At 37.6% G+C, this 19,600-nt stretch overlaps 1 protein-coding gene across 3 annotated transcripts in view; it reads right to left on the reverse strand.

Moving 5' to 3' along the window:
* Positions 1 to 3,244: 3,244 nt before the first annotated feature.
* Positions 3,245 to 19,600, reverse strand: part of LOC117288203 (TBC1 domain family member 5-like) — a 34,879-nt gene continuing 18,523 nt past the window's right edge. For all 3 annotated transcript variants that reach the window (XM_033768951.1, XM_033768950.1, XM_033768952.1), the window contains 9 exons: positions 13,393 to 13,443; positions 12,444 to 12,692; positions 11,698 to 11,840; positions 10,881 to 10,987; positions 8,980 to 9,259; positions 7,731 to 7,978; positions 6,504 to 6,606; positions 5,368 to 5,447; positions 3,245 to 4,753 (listed from right to left, as the gene is read on the reverse strand). In XM_033768951.1, the coding sequence (XP_033624842.1) occupies positions 4,364 to 4,753; positions 5,368 to 5,447; positions 6,504 to 6,606; positions 7,731 to 7,978; positions 8,980 to 9,259; positions 10,881 to 10,987; positions 11,698 to 11,840; positions 12,444 to 12,692; positions 13,393 to 13,443 (1,651 nt within the window). In that variant the 3' untranslated portion in view covers positions 3,245 to 4,363. The remainder of the gene's footprint in view (positions 4,754 to 5,367; positions 5,448 to 6,503; positions 6,607 to 7,730; positions 7,979 to 8,979; positions 9,260 to 10,880; positions 10,988 to 11,697; positions 11,841 to 12,443; positions 12,693 to 13,392; positions 13,444 to 19,600) is intronic.

The following is a 19,600-nucleotide window of genomic DNA, read 5'->3' on the forward strand; positions in this document are numbered from 1 at the left end:
AGAGTTAAGACTAGTCTTATATCGACCCAGAATGATTTTTTCTTCTTCTTTTTTTCTAAGAAAAAAAAACAAAACTTAAAGACACTGGACATTATTGATAATTGTCAAAGACCAGTCTTCTCACTTGCTGTATCTCAACATATGCATAAAATAACAAAACTGTAAAAATTTGAGCTCGATTGGTCGTCAGAGTTGCGAGATAACTATGAAAGAAAAGACACCCGTGCACACGAAGTTGTGTGCTTTCAGATGTTTGATTTCGAGACCTCAAATTCTAAATATGAGGTCTCGAAATCAAGTTTGTGAAAAAATTACTTCTTTCTCAAAAACTATGTTACTTCAGAGGGGACTGTTTCTCACAATGCTTATACTATCGACCTCTCCCCATTACTCGTTACCAAATGAGGTTTTATGCTGATAATCATTTTGAGTAATTACCAATAGTGTCCACTGCCTTTAAGCAGGAACAAATTAATCCTGACAATATTTTGTCAGACATTAGTGGCGATAAAAACCAATCTGAATGTTCTTTATTCTTTATGCGATAACTATATCCAAACATTGAGAATTGGCTTTCTGCTTTCAGTTGGAACAATAAATAGTAATTTCAAGGTATTTCAGATGAAAACAAATTCTCATGAAGATTACTAGTCCTCAGTGTTAACTCTTACACCTTTAAAAGCAGTGGACACTATTGGTTATTACTCAAAATAATCATTAGCATAAAACTTTACTTGGTAACGAGTAATGGGTAGAGGTTGATAGTATAAAACATTGTGAGAAACGGCTCACTCTGAAGTAACGTAGTTTTCAAGAAAAAAGTAATTTACGAGTTTGATTTTGAGCCCTCAGAATTAGTTTTGAGGTCTTGAAATCAAGCATCTGAAAGCACACAACTTCGTGTGGCAAGGGCGTTTTTTCTATCATTATTATCTCGCAACTCCGACGACCAATTGAGCTCAAATTTTCACAGGTTTGTTATTTCATGCATATGTTGAGATACACCAACTGTGAAGGCTAGTCTTTAACAATTACCAATAGTGTCCACTGTCTTTAACGTCAACTGATTTAGTATTACCTGATTGTTTTCAAGTTTTTGGTAGACCTTTGTACGCCCTACATGTTGAGCTTTGTAATGGCTTGTTGACGCCCAGTGATATTCAAAAGTAATGTACCAAATATCCAAGTCAGAGATAAAAAATTGCGAGATGAACACACGGCATCACTCCACCTATAATTTCCATCCCCAAAAATAATATTCCTCTGAAACAGTAGTCAATGATCACAAAACCATCCAAAAATACAAAGAGTACTTAATTGTTACATGAATGCTTAAAGGCAGTGGACACTATTGATAATTACTCTAAATAATTATTAGCATAAAACCTTACTTGGTAACGAGTTATGGGGAGAGGTTGATGGTATAAAACATTGTGAGAAACGGCGCCCTCTGAAGTGACGTAGTTTTCAAGAAAGCAGTGATTTTCCACGAATTTGATTTCGAGACCTCAACTTTAGAATTTAAGGTCCCGAAATCAAGCATCTGAACGCGCACAACTTGGTGTGACAAGGGTGTTTTTTTCTTTCATAGTTATCTCGCATCTCCGACAACCAAACAAGCTCAAATTTTCACAGGTTTGGTATTTTATGCATATGTTGAGATACACCAAGTGAGAAGACTGGTCTTTGACAATTACCAATAGTGTCCACTGTCTTTAACAGTTTTGATATCATTGACTCAATCTCGAAAATATTTTATTTAGAGGCATCAATATAAAATCAATAGTTGTGTGTCATCTGTTTTCAATATCTCACTTAATGTTATTAATATACATGTTGGCAATGTGCAGAAGCAAAACAATGTTCTTTCAAATATTTTAATATGAAGCTTATAAAGCAAATTAAGTATTTGTATATACTTATATATGGTTTTGCTTTTGTTTTTCTAGTTAATTTTGAAATGAATAGCAACAAATTGATTACAGCAGGATTTGAACCTATGACCTCCAGATTAATGTACTCAGTAAACTGAGCTATCTAGCAATAGTCAATTGAGTCTCCCAATACCTCTGTTTTGGGTTGCCGATCTGGAGTGCGTTTTGGCGACCCCAAGTTGTTGGTCGTTGGTTCTGATGTTCAGACTGAACGATAACCAAGTTGTGAGCTCGGTTACCGTTTTGGTTATGACGTCAGAAACAGTTTTTGGTTGGGGTCGCCAAAACGCACTCCAGAAGCCATTGAACCAAGCTACAAGTTAACCATACCCATGACATTCATGTACACTTGACAATAGCATGGAATTCCACGCTTCCGTAAGTGCCTATTTTTTGCTTACTGTAAGCAGAGCCATGAAATTGGGCCCAGCTGTATTATTTTTGTGTCATTTTTGTGCTCATCATCTTCCAATTTTATACCATTTTTCAGTTTATGTTAATTGTGAAATTTCGTTGAGTTTACCTTAAAGAATCTTCAAACAAAAGACTCAACGAATAACCGTTTCTTTCTTAAAATGGATAACGTCATCAGCTACATGTAGTAACTATTTTAGATGCCATGGGCAACCATTATTGTACCAAATTATAAATGAGACAGATCACACGACCGTGGGCAAAAGAAAAAAGACCTTCAAGCTAACACCATAGACAATAAACTCTACCAACAAACTTTCCCCTTAAAACATCTTATTTAATAATATATTATGTTATTCTTTAAAAGTCCTTCAAAAGAATGACCCATGGCCAACAGAATAGCATGTCTTTCTGTTTATCAACCCTTTCCTGCTAGATACTCACACCAACTACATAATTGTATTGACACTACAGATAAAATACAATCAAATAAACCCACCCAAGGATTTGGATAATTTTCCCAAATTGCAAGGTAATATATTTTGGGGGGTTTTGAGGATAGAAAAGAAAATTCATAAAATTAAATTGGCTTTGTTTCACAACATCTATAAAGGCACTGGAAGCTATTGGTGATTACTAAAAATAATTGTTAGCATAAAAACTTACTTGGTAACAAGCAATGTAGTGCTATTGATAGTATAAAACATTTTGAGAAACAACTCCCTCTGTTTTCGTAGTTTTCGAGAAAGAAGTGAATTTCCACGAATTTGATTTCGATACCTCAGAATTATATTTTGAGGTCCCGAAATCACGCATCTGAAAGCACACAACTTCGTGTGACAAGGTTTTTTTTTCTTCCATTATTATCTTGCAACTTCGACAACCACAGGTGTTTGTTTTATGCATATGCTGAGATACACCAAGTGAGAAAACTGGTCTTTGAAAATTACCAATAGTGTCCAGTGCCTGCCCTTACCTACGACAACTTACAAGGTACTTTTTAACAATTGAACAATTCTACCCCACAAGGCTTTCTTTGATCTAGTGGTACCCCAAAGGGAAAAGCAGGCTCCCACAAACCCAATCTGGAAGGTTGTGTGATTTGATGCTGGCCTTTCCTAGCTATGACCTAGACTTGTGGACAGGTCGTTAAATGTCTGTCGCGGTGATATGTCTCCCCGGGATTCCCGCAGTATTCTACTACGTGCTGTTATACGGCTGTGAGGCATGGACTCTTACTCCAAAACTGGAAAAGCAGATAAATGGGTGCTACACAAGGCTATTAAGAACAGCTCTTAACATCCACTGGAGTCAACATATGACTAACAAAGTCCTATATGGGAACCTATCTAAGCTATCAACAAAAATCAGACAGAGAAGGATGCATTTTGCCTGCTACTGCTACAGGAGCAAAGACGAACCAGTGTCCAATATTGTTCTGTGGACCCCTAAGCATGGAAAGAGGAAACCTGGTAGACCGGCACTAACTTACATGTACACTGACATTCTCAAAATAGACACAGGACTTGAATCAGCAGATTTCAAGTCAGCAATGGGGGACAGAAAGGCTTGGGGAACCATCGTGATTCGAGGACATCACTCGACTTAAGTAAGCAAGCAAGCTGTCAGCAACCAGCAGTTCGCGCGAGAGCAGTGATCTTGCCATAGAGCACCGCCACAACTTGACTATCTCATCGGGTGGGACCATTAACGACTTGTCCAAAAGTCTAGCTATGACCCCGTGTGCTGTGCATTCTGTGCTGGGCCAGACATCTTGTGACTTTACAAAGAGAGTTCTTCTTTGTTGAACCAAAGTAAATGAGAAAATATTCAATTGCACTGCTAAGTATTATATAAACAGTTCTTTCCAAGAATTTGACGTCTTGCCTACCACTACCTGGTTTCAGTTTGACAACAGTTGGGGAGGGAAATAATCATTAAAGTATTGGTTGTGTTTATTTAAACATACAATATACCTATTTCTTAATTGTTCTTTATCTCAAAGTATGCATAAGTCAGTGGGCTTCACCATGTTCACTGGCTAACTCCCCATCATGGCTCGCACAAGACTGTTCACTCTCGTCCGTCGTCATTGAAATACTACCATTGTTATTGCACTCACTGGAATTCCAGGCGTCTGTCTGTTCAGACTGCTTGTCTGAGTCACTCATACTACTCGTTGGGGAGCATACTCCCCCTACGTTACTGAACATGTTCTCCAACTCAAGATTCCTTGTCTGGTTCTTGTCATTGTCCAGATATGTTTCTCGTGATGCGTCAATGTGTTTGACTGTTGGCGCAGAGTGTTCGTCATCTTTACCGTAATAATCGTCATTAATCTTCAAGTCCTCTTGCTCTTCCATCCCTTGTGCAAATTTCAGAGTTCCTTTGAGAATGTCTTTGACCTGTCAAGAAAGTATACAATCAAATATCTGATTTTTTTCGGACGCTCATTCTCATGATGCTATTACCTGAAAAAGTGATCTCTGTTCAAACATTTGATTCTTGTTTTGTGATTGCAGCTGTTCTGTCCTCTAGTAGCACTGTTTCACTTTGTTATCATCAGTCTTTACAGAGTACTGTAAATTGGCTTACAAATCAGCAATACCTTGACAAAACCCATTCTCTGACCCTAACTTTAAACCCAAGAAAATGTTTACATTTTGGCTACAACTAATACAGCAAACTGATTGAGTTAGGAACTACGGAAGAGGTGGGTTTTTAACTGAATTTTGAATTTTGCAAAATGTTGACCCTTTTTTATTTGACCATCATTGCAAGAGTACGATCTTTCTTTTTTCCAATGATGGTAAGCTTGGGTATGGCCGGTGAACATAAACAAAACTACACCTTACTAAAAAAAAATGGCCTTTGTGATCCGGCTTTAGAGTTTTTGTGTGTTATCTTGGGCGGCTTAAATTATCATTGGGGCTCAAACACATTATAGTGCACAGTCGACTATAAAAGCTGCTATTGGGGCTAGAAGGTTAAACTGATAAGCCCTAATCCCAAAGGTTACCTGTTTGAGACCAGCAACAGCTAGAAGTAATTCATCTTCTTGGGTGAGTTTTAGTTTGACCATCTCATCTTGTACTTGCACTGCAAACAAAAATTTGTCACTTGGTTACATGTATGTCATAAAAATAATAATAATAAACGCTGAACTCAGTGACGCCCATGGTGCTCCATATCAAGTTACATATCAAGTCACATTTCCTGCATTTACAAAATATGAATGGGCATTAAAGGAACACGTTGCCTTGGATCGGACGAGTTGGTCTTTGAAAAGCTTTCTGTAACCGTTTGTTATAAAATGCATGCGGGTAGAAAGATGTTGTAAAAGTAGAATACAATGATCTACACAAATATGCCTCGAAATTGCATGGTTTTCTTTTTACCTCGTCGACTAACACGGTCAGCCGTTTATGGGAGTCAAATTTTTGACTCCCATAAATGGCCGATCATGTTAGTTCGCAACGTAATAGGAAAACTGTGCAATTTTGAGTGATACTTGTGTGGATCATTATATTCTACTTTTAAAACATCTTTCTAACCATATGCATTTCATAACAAACAGTTTCAAACGCTTTTTACAGACCAACCGTCCGATCCAAGGCAACGTGTTCCTTTAAGTACCTCTTATAGATGGCAGACTGTAGTACATGGAAACATGACTTCAATGCACTGGACACTATTGGTAATTACTCAAAATAATTATTAGCATAAAACCTTTTGGTTACAAGTAATGGGGAGAGGTTGATAGTATAATACATTGTGAGAAACGGCTCCCTCTGAAGTAACTTAGGTTTCGGGAAAGAAGTAATTTTCCACGAATTTGATTTTGAGACCTCAAGTTTAGAATTTGAGGTCTCGAAATCAAGCATCTGAAAGCACACAACTTCGTGTGACAAGGGTGTTTTTTCTTCCATTGTTATCTCAAAATTGACGACCAATTGAGCTAAACTTTTCACAGGTTTGTTATATTATGCATATGTTGTGATACACCAAGTGGGAAGACTGGTCTTTGACAATTACCAATAGTGTCCAGTGTCTTTAAAGTTTTTGAGCACTATGCAGCCATTCATTCAATACATCATTACATGACCATACCATAGTCTGGCTTCTTACAATTTTGAAACCATGAAGTGAACTTACTGAGGTGGGCTTCCATCTTGGTTGCACAATATCTACACATGTTCTGGAGGTCGTTCATCTTGCCCTGTAAAACTGCTACTTGCTGGTACAGGTCCGTCTCAAGCTGTCAATGCACAAATGAAAACTCAAATTGAATAAGGCTGTTTATGTACTGGCGGCTACAGCTATGGCCACAACTGTAGCTAAGGACATTGTGTACTTCAACCATAGAGTCATATATAAGAACTAGAGGGCGCACTAGTGATGCTTCTTACACAAACGTGACAGGACTGCAAGGAGATACGCGCACCATTCAGCACGCACGTTGACTATGAAGTACACGTTGGAATTTATCTTTATCTAACGCTGACGCGACGCTGTTTTGTCAACTTACAAAATGGCCAGCTGCGCGCATGCCGGGTAGCGTATATAGTCCAGTGCGCCCTCTAGTTCTTATAAATAACTTTATGACTTCAACGCGACGATACGGTGATCCAGCCATAGCTGTAGCATTTGCCAATAATTTGGACATTACTTTTAACATACACATTACTTTATATTAATTTATGTAGTAGCTCAAAAATAGTTACCTCCATAAGCAAAATAAAAAAGGTGGCAACTCAAGGTTAGCCTGGAGGTTTTCGTTTTATTGGATTATGCGGGTTACTTGAGTTACAACTTGTGTACTTTTGCATTACTCCCTTAATGTCAATGTTGCGCAAAATGGTCAATACTTAATTGGGAAACTAAAGTAACAATAACAACAGATAGACCAGAAGAATTTCACATTGGCAACCAAGAACAGGGGAGAGGAAACGAGGCAGACGGAAAAAGAGGTACAGAAACGACATCACATCCTATCTGGATACAACATGGATAATACAAGCACAAAACAGAGGAAAATGGCGAGCACATGAAGAGGGCTACATGTACATGAGATACTGGGATGAACACGGCCTAGGCAAGGCAAAGCAAGGCAAGGCTATTCATTTTGGTTTACCCATACACACTGATGAGTTAGCACTGTATACTCAGTACTTTCCCGAGTCCTGTGAACAAAATCACAGACATATTACTCGGGTGGGATTCCAACCCACGACCTTTGTAACTCTAGAGCAGTGTCTTACCAACAAGACACATCGGTGCAAGGGTAAAACCAAAGTTAATATTTTTCATCCCGATGCAATTTTTCTAACATCTATTGAGGCAAGCCTAGTAACAAGTTTGGCTTTGAGTCTCTCTGCTTACCTCTCGCTGCTGGTTCTTCTTTCCCCCACCTCTGGATTTAGAAAACAATCCTCCCTGGTTCTCCCTGCGCTGTACACCTCCACTTATCCCCATCACAGCATCTGAGCTAAATGACTGCATGTTGGTGTCTTGTGTTGGGGTTGCTGCTTTGACCTTCAGAGGTCGAGACTTGACCTCTGACACCAAGTCTGCTGAGGCGGCCAGAGGATGAGATGATGCGTTTAAGTTGGAGGAATCTATGTCAATCACTAAGGAAAGAAACCAATCATTTATGGAATTAAAACAACAAAACATAACATAACATTACAATTAAAATATACAAGCGATATTCCATCAAGATAATAGCGCATTGGAAGGCAATTAGTATGGAAAAAGGTGAGTCTTAAGAACTTTAAGAAATGTAGATGGAGTAAAAGATTCCTAATGGCATAGGAGGACAACCTTCCATTAAGAAGTATTCCATTCATTTTGACCGTCGTTGCAAATATTCAGAGAAGCGATGGTAATTGATATTTACAAAAACTCGCCACACATAAACTATCACAAAGTGTATGCTCTATCCAAATCCTGACTTTCTCTAATAATAAAAGAAATGGTGTGTCGACAAACACAACCGCCCCACTGACATTCATCTCATTCAGCTTGAGTTATTATTCAGAATTGTTCTTTGCTTTAGCCATAATTACCTTGACATTTGACCATGGGGTAAAACAACAATAGGCTATGGGGATACAAAGACTAATCCACACACCAATTTTGGAATTTATATGCGAACGTTGGCAACTTTAGGCGAACATACTTCTGAGGTGTTGGCGAGTGGTTTTTAAAATGGCGGACAAGCTTACGGTATTATTTCTTTGTCACAAACATAATTACATTGTATTTTCGGTGGATGATAATGCAGATTTGGAATAACAAAGTTAATTAGTTGATGTAATGATGTCAAAAAGAGGACTATCGCAGCCAAAACAAAGTTTTAAAAAACTGCGTATGGTGCGCGCCATCTTCATTTCAGGGCGCCCCCATATTGACATCGCGTATACGCACCAATCGTTCAAAAGATAAAAAACGTTTGCGCGAACAGTTGCGAGTCGTTTGCGCAAGTGGAACGCACCTCTGACCATGGCCCACGGATGATGGCTACCCTACACCAACACATATATCAATACATCCAACCTGGGTAAAAGCCAAAAAATTAATATTCTTTATCCCGATGCAAATTTAACATCTATTTAACATCCAACCTTACCATCCAAAGACCTCGTCTTCTCAATCTTTCCTCCATCAGTCTGCTGTCGCCCCTTCGTAGTAATCCTCTTCAGACTATTCAGACCAGATGTCATAACAGACGAGGTCTTATTCCTAAAGTTAGTTGCAGAGGTTGATGAGTTGATTGAACTCCCTTGTACAGCTCCCACAGCTCCATTGGAGTAGGACCGACGTGAGGGTCTAGAACTAGATGGAATGACGACTCCTGCATCACTCTGCTGCAGGATCTGGAACTGATAATTGGCTGGGCGAGGATACTTCTAAAAGATACAAAATCAACAGTTTATTAGAACAATGAATAAGGTACAATAATTCAGAAGGCAAACATCATTTAATTTTGATTCATAAATACCTCAGACAGTTTCGCTATTCCTATTGGTGGAGAGCGCGTCACGTGGGTGTGTATAAACCTTTGTTTATGACCAGTAAAATGTGTTGAAACATAGGCGTGACATGCGAGCTTGCACCTGTTCTTATAAGACAGTTTCTTCATTCTTATTGGACGAGAGCAACGGCCGGGACAGTTGTGCCAAATCACGCGATACGCGCGACGTGCACAGCATTCCCTTATAAGGAATTGTTTACCCGAGGGTGGCGGAGAGCTTTACCATTTCATAGCTGGAGTAGTGTTGTGTTGAAAGAAATCATTGAACAATTATAATTTTTGCATTTATTTTACTTTTTGATGTTTTTGAACGAAAAGGTATTTATGAATGGGAATCAAAGTGTGTTGAATCGGTTTTCAACTAGTGGTTTAAAGCACTAGTTGAAAACCTCTTCACCACATATTGATTCCCTTATTAAAGGGATTTATACATTTGGTAATTGGAACCCACTGCTTGTTTAAATCCTATTTGTGACCCGCTCTGTGAAAATGAGTCAGATGTAGGCAATTTCAGGAATTGAGTTATATGCATGGCTGGAAAGAACACATCAGCAGCAGTAATTTGGTATGTGTCTAAGGTTTGGGTGTATCGCGTTGCTGAGTTACTCCCGTTTGAAATTAGCCATTACACCATTTTTTGTGAAAACGGAATTACAAGTAAAATAATATTTTAAACTACCATTGTGTGCAAAAGGAAACAAATTAGACATACGTATGATCACAAAATTTGTGGGGATAAAAAGTGATATTTTTTCCCATAACCGCACTACTTCGGCGTGAAAAGTTTCTCAAAATGAGTTGCACTATCCAAAGCTTCTGTACTTCATACATAGTAAGTTTTTATTGCCATTAATTTTCAAATCATTACCAAACGTATACAGACCATGAAAGATGTCAAGGTTCCCTTGCTAAAACACAGATTTGTCTTTTTGGTTCTTTTCCCTTTTGTTTTCTTGTTTCGTTATCACAGTGCCTTAATAAGGGCCTTGATGGATGTGTGCACGTTATTAGTCTTTGTTAATATTACCATATCTACATGTACAATCCAAGCCAGATCTGTTGGTACAGTTGTGTAAACTCTAGTATTCAGGCACAACAAAAATTCAGATTTTTTAGACGACAGGGAATGTACAAGCATTCCAAGTAATTAGAATCTTGGCCAAATTTAATAGAGCTGCTTAATGGCCGTTTTATGCTTACTTCCAGAGTTGCCATTTCATAGCAGGTAGTACACAAAAAGGCATGCTAACCATCCACTTGCTGTATGAAAATGAATAACGCAACAATACAAATCCATGGTGAACGCACAAGCTGGATGCCTAGTTTTAAAAATTTGCTTAAAGATAATCTTATTCAGAGATTGGTAGGTTCTAACCAAGTTAAGTAAATCAATCCCGACAACCTGATGTTCAATCATCACCGAGTCAGCAGTGAATCATCAGAAACCATCAAAACAAAAAATTAATTCAACAGACAAAATGGAGTACACATGTTACCTTAGGGTCACGTAAGTGAAGTGCTTTATCAACCAGACACCGTACATCACCAACCATAGGGAAGCGCATAAGTAGTGTCATACAATCTGCATAATCACCTGCCAACACTAAAAGAAATATAACACAACAAAATAAATCATATGATTTGTAAATAAGGGAATAAAAGGGTAGGGACGAATTCCTAAACGGCAGGGTCGTGGCTGTGCAATAAAGGCCCGAGTCGAAGGCGAGGGCCTTTCTCCCACCGCCACGACCCTGCAAGGTTTTAAACGGCCATTTAAGAACGAGCCACTACTCTTTTATTCCCAGTCACAAATGCCCTTATGTTAAAAAAAACCACAAAAAAACACAATACCACACATTGACAATCTGCTTCGTAGCGAAAATTTGAGGTTTGGACATAATAAAATTGTCGTACATGAGCTTGCAGGTCCGACACGTGAAAGCCAGCCGGTCTTAAACAGCTCCAGCTTTATCAACCGTTTAAACACCCTCACGTGACGTGCTCTCCACCAATAGGAGTAGCGAAACTGTCCAGGGTATTTATGAATACTAAATAAGGCATTATGAAAAACAAAGGAACTAATATTTTAGGTTTAAATTGATTTAAAGTAAACTCTCATCCAAAATTAAAACTCAAAAAGACATTAGAGTATAAAATGGATACTCGCACAGTAAGCAAAGATCAGCTGTTTTAAAAAGCAGCTCTGTGAAATTTGGCCCTGGTGATCAATGAAGACAGTTTTATGTGAAGTGGGAGTAGCTCACAGTGAAACTACGGAACAGAACTACCCAAGAACATGAACTTGAAACTTACACAATTCTCTAACAAGGATCAGCATAGCTACAAAGATGTAGTCAATTAGATCTAGCGTTTGGCTGTCAGCAAATATTGTATCCCAGAGAACTAACAGATCTTGAAGCGTGAATTCACGACCAAAGAGTAGCCGAATCCAACGTCTGAGAGGACACAATACAAGAGATAAATGGTTAGCATTAAATCATACTAATAATAACAAGTTTCTATATAGCACAGTTCACAATACATTAGTGCCCTGGTCATTTGGCCAATAAAATTCCTTTAATCAATCTAAGCTCCCTGGGAGTATAAAACCTGGGCAACCACAGCGCTCCAAAGACTTCTTCATAAACAATATCTACCTTTGCAGGTACCCATTTATACCCCTGGGTGCAGAGAAGCAATTATGGTAAAGTATCTTCCTCAAGGACACAAGTGTCACGACCGGGACCTGGACCCACACTCCGATGATTTAACCAACAGAACTTGAATTCAATGGTCTTATCCAGTCGGCCATGACACCCTATACAGGTTTTCCCGGCCAAACTAAAAATAAAATCCAAAAATTTTAACACCCCGATCTTTCTATTTTGTTTAGAAATTAATGCTCCGTTGAATCAGCATTAACTGTTGAAGCGCTAACTGTTGAATGAGGTGTATGCTAGTCTAGCAAGTGATCAAACCTAGCTAGACCAGCATGCACCTCATTCAACGCCTAATGCGCATGTACCAAGTATTTGCGATAAGGTCTATGGCCAACTTACATGCCAAATATTTGTGGCTGTATATCTAATCTCGTAAGCTGTGTGTGTAGCTCACTGTCATGACATTTCAGCACTACATCCTGTATCTTAGTGAGCTTCTTAATGAGTGGTGAAGATGGTGAACATTCAGGAGCCTTGGAGAATGGCGCGGCTGATTTGAAGTCTGAGTTTCTACTCATTAAGGACTCTTCACGAGTTCCATGCCGGTACCATGGTTCCATGGTGTCCATCAGATGAAAGAACATCATGCTATCAGGCAAACAAACAGATCATTACAAATAACATATTATTCCAGTAATGATAACTAATTACATGTACATGTAGGCCAAAAACTAATAACCACAATTTCTTGAAAAATTACCATCGACACTATTTGCTCACACTTGATTTTAAAACAGTGTGTCGGGAAGGTCTTGATTTGAAACCTTACCGATCCACTCCCTTATCATAACATCCACTAATACACTATATACATGTGTAAACACACTCACAATTCTCATTAAAACAGTACTCCTTTTTGCCATTTGAATTCAAAGTGGCTAAAGAACTGAAGCTGAAATGTTGCATCCATTTGACTGCCCTAGATATACATACTTCATATTGCAATTAATCTTCAGTCCCAATCAAACTATCAACCATAATACACAGGAACTGGTCACAGTCAATCGTGTTTAATCCTTCCAGAGACAATAGTGCCTGTGAGCAGCTTCTACCAGAATGCCCACTACCAAATTGCTGAAAGATTTGACCTACTTCCACTCTTCAAAAAGGTGTCAAATTCCAGGCTTGTATTATCGAATGCACAATATCACCACCTACTTTTCGTACTTAAAAGGGTTAGCTTGATAATTTGTTCATTTGACCTGTCCGCTACTTCAGTAACTTTTACTTTATAAAAGAAGAAGTAAAGGCTATAGACTCCTAGTGCTGCAGTGAATTCCACACTTACTAAGAATCATGTTCCAGGAAGGTTGGCTCCATTATTTCTTGCACTACCTCCCTGGAAGAAACAAAAAGCAAGTCAAAGCGTCTTATTAATAAATGACAAATAAAGACCAGTCTTATTGCACTTCATGATCCTACAAAACTCAAATCTACTTACGACAAGTTTTTTTGAAACATTTGTGCTAACAGATGAAATGATTTGGAGACACAATCTACTTCACACAAAAAACACTTCAAAGTTTATTGCAAATTTCCAAAATGTTTTCAACTTAATTTGTAATGCACATTATCAAATCCAACAAAAGGTATACTGTTGACTTATATGTATTATTTCAGATTACCTTTGATTATATCAACGTCATCAGTTCTGTAATCTTGCAAATTGGAACTGAATCAGTGGCCATAGATTCACTTGAAAATGGCCCCAAAAATGGTTAAAGTCACATCAACAAGTACACTTATTGCAAAATTAGACAGCATTACTGAACAACGAAGAATGAAGATGTGTCAAATCTATGATTCTCAAAATAAAATGAATACACTTCTCAGAACTATCATAGATGGATTATTACATTTTTCAGACAAAACCATGGATAAAGATCTGTAATGAAAGAAAAGCTTGACTAAAATCCGAAGCAGAGGAAAATAAAGGCATGCAATAGAACCAGTAAAAACCCTTAAAAAACCTGCAAAGTGCACAATGAGTGTACCATCACCTCCCCAACCATTATTGTGCAGTAAATGAAGAAATTGATCTAAAGCCCACCACACAAATATTTGTTTTCCCTATAACCTGACAGAATGTTTCAAAAACCTGCCAACTGTAAAAAAAATTGTCAATAATTTGAAATGGTCTGCCACCAGAATAAAATACTGATGAGCTCATTTTATTGCATCATGTAGTGGAGCACAAAGAGTTAAAGTCACCTGGAAGTGGTATTTTTTCAAAATAAAGCTTTTGTCACTAATATATGTGTTTTGATGAGTGGAATATGAATAAACAGTTAACTAAGGTTTTAAAAAATCAGTTCTTATGTTATTTACAAATTTAAGAGTAGACCCCGACCTGAGAGGGCGCTGTTCGTGACGTCAATCGAGGCAGACTTTGCCTGTAATGCTTAGAGTAAACACAATTGCAAAGTACATGTACGGACCAAGTCGTGAGTTTGTACGTTAAAAAAAAAAAAAAAAAATTGTTTTTTTTCCGGCAGTGCCGACCAGATGTATTGCTGCTGAACGCAGAAAAACACTTTTTGAAATGTACCAACTCACGACTTGGACGTACATGTACTTTGCACGTGTGTTTACTATACGCATTGCAGGCAAAGTCTGCCTCGATTGACGTCACAAAAGAGGTAGGCGGAGTCAGCCCCCCTAAACAACGTTATATATTTTTTTTAACATATAAATCGTGACAAACAATTACTAAAAAAACTGTTTTATTGTTCGTAAGCATATACTCTTATGTTTGAAAGAAAAAAAATTATATTTCCAGGTGACTTTAAGACTAGTCTTATCTCAAATTAGGACGAGTTACTCGTCCTAACTTTATGACTAGCCTTAAGTTTTGAATATCTCCTGGGACTATTCATAAGTTACTAGTCCCCTAACTCTTTGTGAAACCAATCCTAGGTAATATAATAAACCCTTAAAGGCAGTGGACACTATTGGTAATTACTCAAAATATTTATTAGCATAAAACCTTTCTTGGTGACAAGTAATGGGGATAGGTTGATGGTCTTAAACATTGTGAGAAACGGCTCCCTCTGAAGTGCCACAGTTTTCGAGAAAGAAGAAATTTTCCACGAATTTGATTTTGAGACCTCAGGTTTAGAACTTGAGGTCTCGAAATCAACCATCTAAACGCACACAACTTCGTGTGACAAGGGTGTTTTTTTCTTTCATTATTATCTCGCAAGTTCGATGACCGATTGAGCTCAAATTTACACAGGTTGGTTATTTTATGCATATGTTGAGATACACCAACTGTGAAGACTAATCTTTGACAATTACCAATAGTGTCCAGTGTCTGTAATATCCCCATTCCTCTTATTCATTTTTTTTTCCTTGGTGTGAACGTTTTCCTATAACACAGGTGTCCCCTATCCCCCTTGTTTCCAACATGTTACATGAAACAAAGATATATTTTGTGCCTAATCAGAGAAGGAAATCTAGGTGTGAACAAGAGGAAAGCAAGTGTTAGACTTTAAAGCATTTGTTAATAAAGCATTTAAGAATTTGTCATCATATAAGCCCAGATACACTCTGTTAAAAGTTAACTCTGAACATTAAGGATACTAGAAATCACCACAGCTGCATGACAATAATATCATCACTGTTCAATAATGAAGCAACAAATCCATACAAAATAAATCAACATTTGACACTAATTTTGTTCAAGGTGACACATTCTTGCTGTTTTCCAATTATTTTTTTAGTGGAATTATTGAAGATTTGATTTTTCTTTATTTTGCAAATGTACAAATATTTTTATTTTTATTTTATTTATTTTTTTTTTTCGGGGGGGGGGGGGGGGGACTTTTTTTACAAATGTTTGGGAAAATATCTGAAAAAGAAGCAGTTGAGAAACTGAAAATCCAATCAGAAGAACAGAGGCGATAGATGTATGAGTGCCTTAGATTGAAATCTGCTGAAACTCTATCAGAAAACAGTAGCAAAGAAAATAAACCATCAAAAATACCTTTCACCATGGAAATCCGATCTTTAGAATCACGGGGAAGGAAAACAACATTAATCCCGTTAGTCTCTTGCAAATGAATAAATGAACTACATGAATAATCAAAACCGTGATGCATGTTGTTTGATATGCAATGTGTGGTAGCCTATGTCTTAGGAGCATGGCTGAACATAACTTACAAATTCAGGGCTTACATTTTACAGTGGACGACAGGCCCCGAGGCCAGTACATGTAGTTGTGTTGAGCCAATAAGCCAGATCAAACAAGTCCGGCAATCTTATTTTTATTTTTTAGTTAAAGATGAACACCTCAATGTGTAACATCTTGAACAAAAAAATAGTATGTTCCAGTGTTGACTTTGGGTCTGATAAAATACATTTAAATTCTATTGAGTAATGACATAATGAAGTACACTTAAAACCCATTTTGCGCAGCAGGACACTAGTGACTAATTTGTCTTTTTTTTTAATTAAAAAACAATTTCTATTGAGCTTTACTCATATACATGTACAGTACATGTATGCACTCAAGTACCCTTCTACAGCAAAAGAACAATGATTTTGTAAAGTTTATCTTTAATGGATTTTGATCTTAGTTTTGTATGGATTTTGGGTAAACCTCAATATGATTTCATCATAAACAATACTGTGACAGTTAGCACTGCAGTTCTTATATTAACGTAAAAAAAGCTGTCACTCCTTTGTCCCGGTACGGAACGTAAAAAGCCAATCAATTTTGGTGATTGTTCAAAATATCCCTTAGGCAATTCAGAAATGAATTGCCCATTTGTCACGTTCCGTCTAAAACACACATCTTTTATTACTCAAATTTATACTTTTATACAAATAACAGCTGGCCATAAAGCACTTCACTATGCTACAAGCTCAACTTGCCATTTAATGGGTTTCTAATAAAGGTTTGATCAAAATAATTTGTTAAGTTGCTTGAGGGTGCAGGTTGAGAAGCACGTCGGCTAAGCTGTGAATGGCTAAATGAATTGCTAGATTGGTTTCATTCTGGAAATACTTTTTTTGATTTATTTCTGCAGATGTTCATTTTGGTTTTGGTTTAAAGAAATACTGTTACAATATAAAGGTTTCTTCAAATCAGTATGCCTATTTTTGAAAACACTTGTTTGAAGCAGGTTTCCATAGGATGTAAGGCTAGTTATTTGATCCTACTTACACCAGAAATGTAATACATTGGACTCTATCTACATTGTGTAGGTGATTTGTCCAGGGATAAAATTTGATGACTTTGATGAATTTGAAGAAAATAGCTTGTGGGCCTGGGTTCCCCTTAATACTATAAAACCAGAACCTCTCAGATGTTCCATTTCAGAATGTCTTTAAAAAGACTCTGTGCGTCATCAGCATTTACAAAACTAGAGATTTTGACACAATGTGGACTATTTCTTTCTTCCTTTGGTGACTGATTTACTTCTTTCAAGACAACTTTAAAGGCAGTGGACACTATTGGTAATTACTCAAAATAATTATTAACATAAAACCTTTCTTGGTGACGAGTAAGGAGAGGTTAATGGTATAAAACATTGTGAGAAACGGCTCCCTATGAAGTGCCATAGTTTTCGAGAAAGAAGAAATTTTCCATGAATTTGATTTCGAGACCTCAGATTTAGAACTTGAAGTCTCGAAATCAACCATCTAAACGTACACAACTTCATGTGACAAGTGTGTTTCTTCTTTCATTATTATCTCGCAAGTTTGACGACCGATTGAGCTCAAATTTTCACAGGATTGTTATTTTATGCATTTGTTGAGATACACCAACTGTGAAGACTGGTCTTCGACAATCACCAAAAGTGTCCACTGTCTTAAAGGTTCAAGGTGTTTTGTGGATAATCCTTAAACATTCAAAAACATGCCTGTATGTTTCGTTTTTGATAGGGCAAGGGCACCAAGGCATTTTCTCCTTGGTTAAGGGCACCCTATGAGGAAATTGTACATTTCTACTGGAGCATTTCAAGGGCACCAAGGCAATGACCAGGGGGCACGGAGGCAATCGCCTTTGTTGCCTCCGTGAAGTATCCGGCCTGAAATAAAAATTAAAAATGTACCATCCAGATGCACCTTTGAAACTATGTACAGCTGACATCACTTTGTTGAGACATGTACTACCACTAGATATTCCAAACAATGTACAGCTGACATCACTTTGTGGAGACATGTACTACCACTAGATATTCCAAACTATGTACAGCTGACATCACTTTGTGGAGACATGTACTACCACTAGATATTCCAAACAATGTACAGCTGACATCACTTAGTTGAGACATGTACTACCACTAGATATTCCAAACAATGTACAGCTGACATCACTTTGTGGAGACATGTACTACCACTAGATATTCCAAACTATGTACAGCTGACATCACTTTGTGGAGACATGTACTACCACTAGATATTCCAAACTATGTACAGCTGACATTACTTTGTTGAGACATGTACTACCACTAGATATTCCAAACTATGTACAGCTGACATCACTTTGTGGAGACATGTACTACCACTAGATATTCCAAACTATCTACAGCTGACATCACTTTGTTGAGACATGTACTACCACTAGATATTCCAAACTATGTACAGCTGACATCACTTTGTGGAGACATGTACTACCACTAGATATTCCAAACTATCTACAGCTGACATCACTTTGTTGAGACATGTACTACCACTAGATATTCCAAACTATCTACAGCTGACATTACTTTGTTGAGACATGTACTACCACTAGATATTCCAAACTATGTACAGCTGACATTACTTTGTTGAGACATGTACTACCACTAGATATTCCAAACTATGTACAGCTGACATTACTTTGTTGAGACATGTACTACCACTAGATATTCCAAACTATGTACAGCTGACATCACTTTGTGGAGACATGTACTACCACTAGATATTCCAAACTATCTACAGCTGACATCACTTTGTGGAGACATGTACTACCACTAGATATTCCAAACTATGTACAGCTGACATCACTTTGTTGAGACATGTACTACCACTAGATATTCCAAACTATGTACAGCTGACATCACTTTGTTGAGACATGTACTACCACTAGATATTCCAAACTATGTACAGCTGACATTACTTTGTTGAGACATGTACTACCACTAGATATTCCAAACTATGTACAGCTGACATCACTTTGTTGAGACATGTACTACCACTAGATATTCCAAACTATCTACAGCTGACATCACTTTGTTGAGACACGTACTACCACTAGATATTCCAAACTATGTACAGCTGACATCACTTTGTTGAGACATGTACTACCACTAGATATTCCAAACTATGTACAGCTGACATCACTTTGTTGAGACATGTACTACCACTAGATATTCCAAACTATGTACAGCTGACATCACTTTGTTGAGACACGTACTACCACTAGATATTCCAAACTATGTTCAGCTGACATCACTTTGTTGAGACATGTACTACCACTAGATATTCCATCGGTATGAAATCTTTGA

This window comes from Asterias rubens, chromosome 3 (genome assembly GCF_902459465.1).
Source record: "Asterias rubens chromosome 3, eAstRub1.3, whole genome shotgun sequence".
NCBI classification, from domain to species: Eukaryota; Metazoa; Echinodermata; class Asteroidea; order Forcipulatida; family Asteriidae; genus Asterias; species Asterias rubens.